This window comes from Salvelinus sp. IW2-2015, linkage group LG20 (genome assembly GCF_002910315.2).
Source record: "Salvelinus sp. IW2-2015 linkage group LG20, ASM291031v2, whole genome shotgun sequence".
In the NCBI taxonomy this organism is placed as follows: Eukaryota; Metazoa; Chordata; class Actinopteri; order Salmoniformes; family Salmonidae; genus Salvelinus; species Salvelinus sp. IW2-2015.
The window spans coordinates 12025133-12037135 of NC_036860.1; the positions used below are offsets into that span (position 1 = coordinate 12025133).

The 12003-nt window shown below is 43.2% G+C and overlaps 1 protein-coding gene across 1 annotated transcript in view; it reads left to right on the forward strand.

Moving 5' to 3' along the window:
- The window catches only part of LOC111981948 (uncharacterized), a 16020-nt gene extending 5352 nt beyond the window's left edge, over positions 1–10668 (forward strand). The window contains exons 4-9 of the mRNA XM_070449711.1: positions 4072–4168; positions 5096–5176; positions 5716–5909; positions 6094–7141; positions 7298–7463; positions 7698–10668. Coding sequence (XP_070305812.1) covers positions 4072–4168; positions 5096–5176; positions 5716–5909; positions 6094–7141; positions 7298–7443 — 1566 coding nt within the window. The 3' untranslated portion in view covers positions 7444–7463; positions 7698–10668. The remainder of the gene's footprint in view (positions 1–4071; positions 4169–5095; positions 5177–5715; positions 5910–6093; positions 7142–7297; positions 7464–7697) is intronic.
- The last annotated feature ends 1335 nt before the right edge of the window (positions 10669–12003 follow it).

The following is a 12003-nucleotide window of genomic DNA, read 5'->3' on the forward strand; positions in this document are numbered from 1 at the left end:
CTAGCAATAGGATGAGCGCTTGTCACAGAAACACAACTATAAATCATTCTAATTATGCTATGGCTGACCATTGTCTTGAATCATGGTGTTGAGGGCCTTAAGACACATGATGGCAGTTAAAAAGAATAGGAAAAATAGGTTTAACTCAAGGAGAGAGGGCTCTCGTCTTGACTGCTGGAGCCGATTCTATGTACTTTGTATCGTAGCATACACAGCAAGTATCCTAAAAGTTCCTTCCCCAGGATACGTCCTGCATATGACACACATGTTAAGTGCATGGTGAATTATACCATGGTGTGTCCTGTCCCCTTATGGTTTCTATCTTTAAGAGAGGAGATATAATTCAAGTTTGAAGGTCTCATTTTGATAGACTTGAGAAGAGGCCAAAGTGGCCCTAACTTTAATATAATACTAATATAGACAGAGTGTACAAAACAGTAAGGACACCTGCTCTTTCCATTACATAGACTGACCAGGTGAATCGAGGTGAAAGCTGTAATCTCTTATTGATGTCACTTGTTAAATTGATTTCAATCAGTGTAGATGAAGGGGAGGAAACAGGTTAAAGAATAKATTTTAAGCCTTGAGACAATTGCGACCTGGATTGTGTATATGTTCCATTCAGAGGGTGAACGGGCAATACTAAATATGTAAGGGCCTTTGAACGGGGTATGTTAGTAGGCACTGGTTTGTTTCAAGAACTGCAATGCTGCTGGGTTTTCCACAAGTTTGTGTATCAAGAATGGTCCACCACCCAAGGACATCCAGCCAACTTGACACAGCTGTGGGAAGCATTGGAGTCAACATTGGCCAGCATCCCTGTGGAACGCTTTCGACACCTTGTAGAGTCCATGCCCCACTGAATTGAGGCTGTTCTGAGGTCAAAAGGGAGGGGGGGGTGCAACTCAATGTTAGGAAGGAAGGTGTTCTTAATGTTTTCTACACTAAGTTTTTATATGGCATTTAGCAGACACTTTTATCCAAAACAACTTACAGTCATGCATTTTACATACTAGTGGTCCCAATAATTTAACCGACTATCCTGGCATTGCAAGCACCATACTCTACCAACTGAGCTACATCGGGCCATCTTTGGGAAATTCACAGGATTAGGCAGTAGCGGCTGTGGGAAGAGTCTGTAGTGAAACAAAGCTCTGACTATGTGGGTCATAACAACATACACACACACAGTCTTCAGTTATGGGAAATGAATGTTGAAACAGGGCGAAATGCGGCGCACCCCTTCTTTGCTGGGTTTCCTRGAATGCCATTCAGTTGCTTTCATGCTATCAGATCTATGACTTCCTTTTCATTTATTTTTATTTATTCAACCTTTATTTAGCTAGGCAAGTCAGTCCTCCAGTGTGTCTTTWTCCCAGAGCTGCCAGCGGTGTGTGTTGCCCACCACATTTGTCATGTCAAAGACTGGGCTTTTGGAGGCAGCCTTGGAGGGACGCAAATAAACGTCCCAAATCATACGAATTGCCCTGAGGACAGGTTGTTGGAGGTGGCAGTAAGGATGGGTTAGAAAGTATTGTTAAGTATAGTTGAACTAGTTCTCTGTCATCTGTACATCCTCCCATCCAGTGATGTGTTGGTGTACATGCCTGTAGCTAGTGATCATATGAGGTGTCTTTGAGGTATACCATCAGGGAATTCCCTCAGTCAACTATATCCCACAGAATGGAGTCTAGCTGTATAATGTAATGTCTGAATGTGTTTGTGTGTGTTCCTATAAACGTATATATAACCCATGTGCTCATAGGCATGGTTTTAGGGATTGCATGTGAGAATGTGCACATGTTCAGCCGCTGTCTCTTATACACATCTAGATGTGTATAAGAGACAGCCGTTCAGTCATATATATATATCCCACAGAATGGAGTCTAGCTGTATAATGTAATGTCTGAATGTGTTTGTGTGTGTTCCTATAAACGTATGCATAAACCATGTGCTCATAGGCATGGTTTTAGGGATTGCATGTGAGAACGTGCACATGTTCAGCCGTATGTGCATTTGTGTGTGTGTGTGTGTGTGTGTGTGTGTGTACTCGCATGCCGGCAGGCAGCAAAACTAGACCCATAATCATGTATCCTTATTCCTCACCTCTCTACTCCTATAGCCTGTACCTGGCATTCCTCAGCTCAACCCACTTCCCATGAAACATCACTAGGGCAATGTATTCCCCGTTAAGTGCACTATGTATGAAATACGGTGCCTGTTGAGATGCAGCCTGGGTCTGTCTCTGTTTCCATCTCTATTCAGAGAGATGGAGGTCTACTGCGTGATGGCTCTAAAATAAGTGCCTSTCTCAGTCTGTGTGATCAGAAGAATGACGGTAGCTTTTAGAAGACACTGACTGTTCCAGAACTTCCAGATGTGACTCAGTCAGATGCTGATTTGTGTGCGTGTGTGTGATTTTAGAGTTCTCGTTTAGAGTTCACCAATTAGGACCAGAGTAACTCCTGGATTCCTACAGTATTATAGGGTGAAGGTTATGATTTTCTGTTTACGTCAGTTGCAGGGGGTGAAGTGTTTATTTAAATTTTCCCGCTCAGACACAAATCGCCATGACAGCGGCCATTCTATGAACAAAGGCCCAGACCATAATGCGCAGCCAGCACAATTATAAATGTGCGTCCCAAATGACATTGCTCTGGTCAAAAGTAGTGCACTAAATACGGAATAGGGTGCCATTGGCGCCTCAGACTTAGACTGGGGCCAAGGAGAGGAAATAACTGGGATGACTCCTCAGGGGCATCGCTACACAAATAGAGATGTTAATTTAACTCATGGCATTTTCCTTTTGTATGACTGGACTTTCTTCAGTGCCCAACAACAACGGGGAAAAGTACATTGTGTACATTAATAGTGTGTGAATGCCCTTCATGCATGGCTTCTTCCTCCTCAAAGGGCTTCGTTTTATTCTCACAAGAAACTGAATGGATGAATGTAACGGACAGAGGTGGTTCGACTTGTGTTAGGTCCCTGAATGAATGCCTAGGCATTAGCTCAGAGAGTTAACCCGGTCTTGTGGTGTGCATGAGACCCGGGATTCGGACCCAATAGGTAAAACAGTGGAAGACCCAGCTAGCAAGAGTTAATATCTCCATAGATGCAACTTCCTCTCCTTTATTCATCCATCCCTCCATTATTCCCCCTGACATCCATCTCTCTGTTCTGATCCAACTCTCCTCCTCCTCCTCTCAATCACTCCATCCCCCACTACTTCCTGAACCCTTCCTGACTCCTGTGACCCCTAAGTATTAGCAGATGAGGTGACACAAGGCCAATAGTCATTCACCCCCTCTTAGTGGCCATTGTGAATCCAAGCAGCCATTTCCTTCATCCTCTTGTTTCATTAATGATTAGGGGGGGTAAGTCGGGTAACCCCCTAACCCTAACCCACACCTACCTACATGCAGTGGTGGAAAAATTATCATACTTGAGTAAAAGTAAAGATACCTTAATAGAAAATGACTCAAGTAAAAGTGAAGGTCACCAGTAAAAGTCTAAAAGTATTTGGTTCTAAATGTACTGAAGTATCAAAAGTAAAAAGTATAAATAATTTCAAATTCCTTATATTAAGCAAAGCAGACGGCACAATTTTCTTGTTTTTAAAATGTATGGATAGCCAGGGGCACACTTCAACACTCAGACAACATTTACAAACAAAGCTTTTGTGTTTAGTGAGTCTGCCAGATCAGAGGCAGTAGGGATGACCAGGGATGTTCTGTTGATAAGTGTGTGAATTGGACCGTTTTCCTGTCCTGATTAGCGTTCAAAATGTAACCAGTACTTTTGGGTGTCAAGGAAAATGTATGGAGTAAAAAACACATTATTTTCTTTAGGAATGTAGTGAAGTAATAGTCAAGTAAAGTACAGATACCCCCCAAAACTACTTAAGTAGTACTTTAAAATATTTTTACTTAAGTACTTTACACCACTGCCTACATGTACCACTGCTGTTGTCTCTTTGCTTCCATGTCTACACAGAATAAATGGGGAAGCTGAGAAAATATTTGATTTGGGAGAATCTAGTTTTATTCCTGTCTCATCTTTTTCTCTCAGGGGGATCCTCTCCCTCCAGGTTTGGTGGAGCTGGTTAGGAGCAACCCTATCTCTTCCATAGAGGATCTGCAGCTGCTGCTGCTCAGTGACTCCGTAGGTAAATATCTCTAACGTTGTACTATGCTGATACTCATCAACATGCATATGCATTTTAGCAGAATCTGTTTACAAAGAAACCTACTGTCATAGGTGCATATATGTTTACGTATGGGTGGCCCTGGGATTCAAACCCACATCCTGGCTTCCGAAGCCTAATGCTCTATCAACTGAGCCGTATAGGACCACAAGCCAGCAAGACACACTGGTCACGCCAAGTGATGGAGGCTCTCTCAGACTAACTAACCCAACCAACAGAGACTGAGGGAAAGATAGTGAAAATTGTTGTCACATGATGCCCAGATTTCATTCCCAACAGGGACAGGGCAACGTCACACACAGTAAATACTATAAACAGAATCTCACAGGCTGACTAACAGACAAACCGTCAGAGCCACAGTGACACAGAGGGCAGAAAGACTTCTTAAATAGATACACATATTCCCCAGATTTGATTCCCATCATTGAATAGCGAACATCACATACAGTAAACACTATATACAAACTCAACGAGATAAGAGAAACAAAGAGGGAGCTATTCAGTGTCTCAAGATACAAAAACATACAAACATGAGGTCATGACAGAAAGAAATTCCCACACAAACAGACATCTATTAAGGGGAAGCTAAACTTATAAACAATGCCTCAAACGCTCTCATAAACACACACATGCACCGTACGAGATAAACACACGTGCGCGCGCGACACACACAAACACACACACACACACACACACACACACACACACACACACACACACACACACACACACACACACACACACACACACACACACACACACACACACACACACACACACAGAGTAAAAGTCATAACCCTAAAAAAAAAATATATATAATAATAAACAGTTGAAGCAACGAGCTGATTAGATCTGTAAACTAATATTGGATTGGATTGTTTTTCTCAGATGAGGATTTCTCTGATGATTTTTTGCCGAGTGGACAACACTCCAACAACAACACTAGCAACCGACTGCCAAGGAGTCTGGGTGAGTTTTCACCTTCCTCATAGTCTCTGACACTAGGCTATAATTCCACATATTTCCGTCACTCATGTTGACTTGGGTGGTTTTGGACAGCTATATCTAGTCCAAAATGAGTTGTGTAATGCATGTTGTGGTAAAGAAACATCTAAAGTATGTCACCGTATTGCGATTCACTAGTTATTTGCTGAACAAACACCTTATGACTTGCAACTCCAAGTTACACAACTCCAAGACTCATGCGTACACTGGTTCAATAGCATGTGATTTCTTTAAACAGCATAAGTACTATACCTTCAGTAGAATTAGTGTAAATAAAATGTTTTATACATTTTGAGGCCTATGTGCTGGCTGTTTTGTATGCACTGGGCAGTGTAGAGGGTATGCGTTTAACATTAAGCCTGAGGCTCCAGCACATTTCCAATTATGTGTCTGATTTGCTGATTAATGTACACTGTCCCATCTTGTGAAACCTGTAAGTAATATGTGAGTTTTTAAATGGTCCGTTTGTCTGTCCGTCCGTCTGTCTGTCTTTGGTGTCCCAGACGCACAGCCGGCTCAGCAGGCACTATGTAAGGTGAGGACAGAGGTGATGGAGGTGACCCGTGCCATGTTGGACCGCAGCAACGCCAACTTCATGTTGTGGCCTCCCTGTGTGGAGGTACAGCGATGCTCCGGCTGCTGCAACACCAAGAGCCTGCAGTGTGTCCCCGTGCTGACCCACACCAGGCACCTACAGGTACATATACACCACCCCCCATCTCAACGCCTGTCCTCTACCCTGAACCTCTTGCCCAGGTTGTTTCTGTAAAAGAGAATGTTCTCAGCTGACTTAGGCCTACCTGGTCAAATAAAGGGTTAGTCAAAAAAAAAAAAAAATCGATTTAGTAATTTTGAATCTCTCTCCTCCTCCTCCTCACTAGGTGATGAAGATCCAGTACGTGGACAAGCGGCCCAACTACTCCAAGGCAGTCGTGTCGGTCCACGACCACGTGGAGTGTCGCTGCCAGCCCGCCCCTCGTCCCCCGGCCGTCCCCAAGAAGAAGTCCACGCCCCGCAGACAGCAGAAAGACAACAAAGGAGAGGGCCATCCAGCCAAGGCCAGATCCAAGGAGGAGCTGCACCGCAGAGATGAGCTGAAGCACAACCAGAGGATCCAGCTGGAAGACCTGCTGGACCAGCACTGGAACCCCAAGGACACCTCCTCAGACGCAGGGGAGAGGAAAGGGGGCTATGGGCTGGACCATGACAAGATGGATCCTCAGTGGTTGCTTAATGCTACCAGACAGCTGGGGGCTAACGAGTGGACCGAACGTCGACGTCACGGTGACATGGAGGAGGGGAGAGACAGTAGTAGTGTCAATGGCACTACAACCGCAATGAACATTGACATCGCACAGCTTGACCACGAGAAGAGAGACGGGGTCGAGACGCGAGGGGACTCGCTATTTAACATTACTGAGGGAAATGTCAGTAGGGGAGATAGGCAGCAGGGTAGTCTGAGCCTCAGTGAAGAGGGAGACCAAGAGACACAGAGACAACCCACACAAACACAGAGTCCCTCGCTACGCACCGACACATCAAAGCAACAGCGACATGGGACCAACTCCTCCTCAGAGGAAACCAAAAGCAGAGAGGGAGCCAATCAAAGAACGGAACAGCGATTCCATCCTACGGAGGAAACCAATCAGAGGCCCGAGAGCAGATTCCCTCCCCTTGAGGAAGCTGATCAAAGACGTAAAGACAATGAGACCCCTGATTCAGAGAGGAGCCTCCAGCACGCTCTCCAACTGGAACAGGAGAAGCTGGAGGAGGAGAGGAAGGAGCTGTTGTTACTCCACAGGAGGCTGGACGATGAGAAGGAGCTCCTGAGACGCGAGCAACAGAAACAACAACAGCAAGAAGAAGAGGAGCAGCAGTACCATCGGCCTAATCATAAACATCAAACTCAAACCACCACACAAAGAACAGGTAGATAGAGAACATTGCGAGCTAGCACGTGTGTGTGTGGTGTGTGTCTGTGTGGCTGTGTCTGTGTGTGTATGTGTTTTGGGTGTATGTTTCTCAGTTTCATGTGTATGCCATACTGTTAAATCATCTGAATCTAATATTCTCCTCTTCTCTCAGACACGGTGTCGCCCACTTCGACGCGAGCMRCCTCAGTCCTGGCTGGTCCCCGGCCACCTGCTCGGCCCGGCCCACCTAGGAAGAGAATGAGGAAGAACAACCGCAAGCGCATCAGCAAGGCTGCAATGAGAGCGATGCTAATGTAGAACCTACAATCTCTCTGAAGGTAAGATACTTTCATTCAAACCCATTCAAACACTTTCCAAGTACTTTCAAATACCAACACTTTCAAATACTTTTTTGGGCAAGGTATGTGCAAACAGTTTTCAAATACTTTCCTAACCCTTTCACATACTTTCCACAGAAAAGTGTATATTCATATACAACAACTATATTCTAGATGAGCCTGGTCTAGAATATAACCATTTTAACACATTTTCTGTTTCTCCTTCTCATCCAGGGAGTGATGCTCTCTGTGTTTGTTGTGGACAATCCAGTAGCGACACCGAGCAGTTCAATCCTTTCTTATGAGTTACTATTCGAGTGTCATTAACCTGCTCGTCCTGTGACCGCGAGGTATTCCCTAATAGTACTAATGATTGTCTGGTGAACCCAAAACAACCCTTGGACGGAAAGAAATATGGGACAAYAAGAATGGGATGTAAATACATACAAGGTTGAGGTGATCCATCAACGTATCTCTGATCCATCAAAAGATGATCTCCTATTAACAACAAGATGTTCCCCCAGTCGYATCAAGAACATTGGAACGTCGGAACAGAACATTCAAACAACATTAGAACGTTGGAACAGATCATTGGAACAACATTAGAACTTTGGAAGATATCATTGGAAGAACATRGGAACGTTCACAAGGATGTTGGACTGTCGTTGGACTCAGTGCTATTGGACCTCACTCGTGACTTTTGAACAGCATAGTAAACCACTCCAGTCAGTAGAGAGCAAGTCGGTTAAAAACTCTTCATATTCTCATCCAAGGCATGGTTTATTATCCCAAGAAGTGGACTGATCATGCTTGTCAAGAAGACCAAAGAGAGAGAGAGTATTTTTAAGTCAGTCCAAATCTCCCATTTCCCTATGAGCACAAGACGTTGAAAATACGTGTTTTTCGTTGAAAATACTTTTTTTTTAAAAATACATATTTCCAAAATGTTGCTTACTGTGTTCTGACATGGAAGAAGACGTTTGATTTTTCGGACTAGAAAGGTACAATGATAGAGGACCGGGAAAATACCATGGCAAGCAGATATTACAGGGACAATGGGAAAGAAATGATGACATTTATATGAGCTAGGACTGTTGGACTGACTGGTAGTCTTGACTGATGTGAGCAGTATCCCTACATTGTGCTTAAGCTGCTCTACATGTTCTAGTCTATTCCTGCACTAAGGAAGGTCAATAGAACTACACAGCAAAGATATTACACGTCTCAATAGTTACACAATGTAGAATCTCGTTTTTCGATAAACATATTTAATTGTATTTAATTTGATCTAAAACACTGGAATTCCATCAACAACAATGCACAGGTTTGCCTTCTCATGTTCAACTGAGGCTTCCGCACTTCTTTCGGAGAATGGGATTAAAACCAGATGCAAGGTGCTAAACAGGGTTGCATTACACCTTTTATGTCTGTCTTTAACATTATTTATTCCTTATATCACATGTGTCTCCTGTGTTCATTTTCAATAGGATTACTGCAAATGAAGCATTTTGGGGGGTTGAATATCGATCCCTTTTCCGGTCTCAATATAATTTGAGCTGTCTGCCTTTGTGCGCACAGACCATAGCCTCGATTKAATCAGATCAAGCGTTATGTTTTGGCGGTGTCAGAGGAGGAGCCGTCAAATTGGAGCCGTCAAATTGGCTAGAAGTTCAGAACAAGAAAGTGTAGGCTATATATAAATGATTACGCTCAGATTAAAAACGGATTCATCACATTATGGGATTTTCATCATCCTAATGGAGGTGTAGATTACATCTCACGTTKCAGTGTTCCAACTTGTTAACAAGGCTGCATAGGATTTCTGTTCATGAGACTCGGCCAATGGCAATGTCCGCTTTAGGTATTAACGCCGGGAGCCACTTYCGGATTTGACAGCTCTAACTCAGTTCCACCTCTGACACCGCCAAAACAACCGCCATGGGAATGTTGGCTAAAGCGGACTCGGATCTGATCGAATTGAGCCCAGTGTAACTACAAAGAAAAGCTTTGAAAAAGGGAAAAGGTGTTGCCTGCCATTCACTGTCTGTATGATAGACAGGTGATGGTAATGACTTTGTGTTGTTGTATAACTCTGTGTGTCAGTGTGGTTGTGCGTGTGTATGTGCGTGTCTGTGCTCGCGCGTGTGTACAATATGCGTGTGTATGCCCGTGTGAGTGTTAGAGTATATGTAATTATGTGAACAGAATCATATTTATGTATTTGATCACTAACACTCATGAATCCATAAATCAGATAGTCCCTTATTCTAAATGCTCACTGCTAACCAGTCCTTGTCTGCATAGGGAACCGTAGAGCATCAGACCTTGTGTATCCTGAGGCTGTGTGTTGCTTTATTTAATACAGACAGACACAGAAAGGGTACTGGAATGAAGCTCCATTGTCATTTTTAACACAGACAATTATGCACTACCAAATACAGAAATTGGGGCTTTCTCTCTCTCTCTCTCTCTCTCTCTCTCTCTCTCTCTCTCTCTCTCTCTCTCTCTCTCTCGCTCTCTCGCTCTCTCTCTGTCAGTTTGTGACAGCACACACAAACACGCCCCAGACTGATACTGCAGTTTTGCGATCCAGCTAAAGCAAGGATTGTGGAGAAATCATATAGTGTGACTGTGGGCCATTAATCCTAGTTATAACACCCCTGCTGTATTCAAGCCTTTGCTACAAAATGTTGACATTTAATCTTGATTTACAGTAAGTTGTCCTAAAAAAAAGGGTTCAAGCATTGCTTTGTAGTGTCCTATGGATTTTACAAGGCCGTTTAGTAAAACTATTTGGTGAATAACACTACAATTTGAAGAGAAGAAGTACCCCGATAAAAGTGTCAGARATTAAAAGCAGCATGGGCCAGATGTGTCAAGCAAAGAAGCTCAGTGCTTGCGTGTGGGCCACTGCTGGTCACCTGTCAGCTAACGTGTTCTCACTTCAAATAGCCTAACTACCAGCCAAACGTATTTTAAATATTGAAAATGTGGCATATGTCATAATGCCTTCTTTCAACTGTAATTAGTTATTGTCTGTTTTGTTATGAGTTATCAAAAAATGAATGTTGTGATAATGGCCACTTAATTCTATTTTGATATGATTATAAAAAACATATGTGAGAAAGCGTACTTGTGCTGTGAGCTGTTGTCCTGCTTTTTGTGTTGTGAAGTAAGAGAAGCTACCCACTGGGCACAGACGTCAGTTCAACGTCTAGTTTTGATTTACGTTTGGTTGAGTTGTCGACTAAGGTGAATTCAAGTTTCAAGTTTTAATGTCACGTGGACAAGTACAGTGAAATGCCTTTCTTGCTAGCTCCAAACCCAACCATCTATATCCATAGCTAGGTTTCCATCCAATTGGCGACAGATTTTCATTCAGTTTTAATGTAATGAATAAAAATCAATGTTCAATGTGTTTCCATCACATTTCAACTCTCCTGATAGTTGTCACAAAGACTGTTGTGTTAAATAGCAAATGTGCCTTCTCGGGTCTTGGCACGTGCGCTCTAGCCAACAGCTCGTAGATACAGTGCGGGTAGGCTGTGAGGTCAGTGTTGCCAACTCCTCTGTAAGGAAAGTAGCTATTGGCTGTCCTAAAAGATGCTAGAAGTTGCTAAATGACGTCATCACCAAATTTGCATAATTGGCCATGTGCATGTAATTGTGATGGACGCTGTAGGAGAGAGGAATAATGTCGTGGGAGAGACAAAAAGTGAGTAAAAAACACAATATGTTTAGAACTACAAATTAACTTCTGTCGATTCTTGTTTTTTTTAATGTCACAATTCCAACCCTCCTCCTTTATCCGGGTTTGGGAACGGCACAAGTGACCCAAAAGAGACACTCTGGCGGAGTTACTTCATTTTTTAATTTTAGTTTTAGTTTTTTAGTTTAGTTTTCTTAATTTGGTTTGGTTTTTAACCTTATGGTCCACTTAGTCCACACAGTAAAACATGAACATTTTTAACCATAACATTATTTACATTTTTTGTATACAATCTACATTAACAATCTAYATGGACCAAAAAGAGACAATAGAAAAAACTGTCAATGGCAATGTGAGAAYATTATGGTAACTAGTCTGGCCCAATTTCAGGTTCATAGTTTTTTTATGTAAGCCAGGGTGAGATCAGCCAGCGGTGGCTTCCCGCATGCGCGATTCATTTGRAGTCTGGACGCGGAGGGGTGAACATCTCCTGCTCTGACTGCAGCTGGGAGGGACTGGGGTGGGGTGCTTTGGGACGGGGGTGGGGCCCACGGCAGCACCGGCTGCTCATTGAGAAGAGTAAGAACGATGCGTGCTTTCACGTCAGAGTCTCCAAATGTCTCCAATAACACAGGAAAAGTCGATAGATTTGTCGCTAGTTGCTTTTTTGAAAATGTGTCGCTAGAGGGGTCTAAATACTCGCTAAATATAGCGACAAAGTCGCTAAGTTGGTAACACTGTGTGAGGTTAGGCTCGTCTACATGATGAGATTATTATGGATAAGAGCGAGACAATTTTTTTGCAGCCAAGCATCATCCCTCATGTCACCAG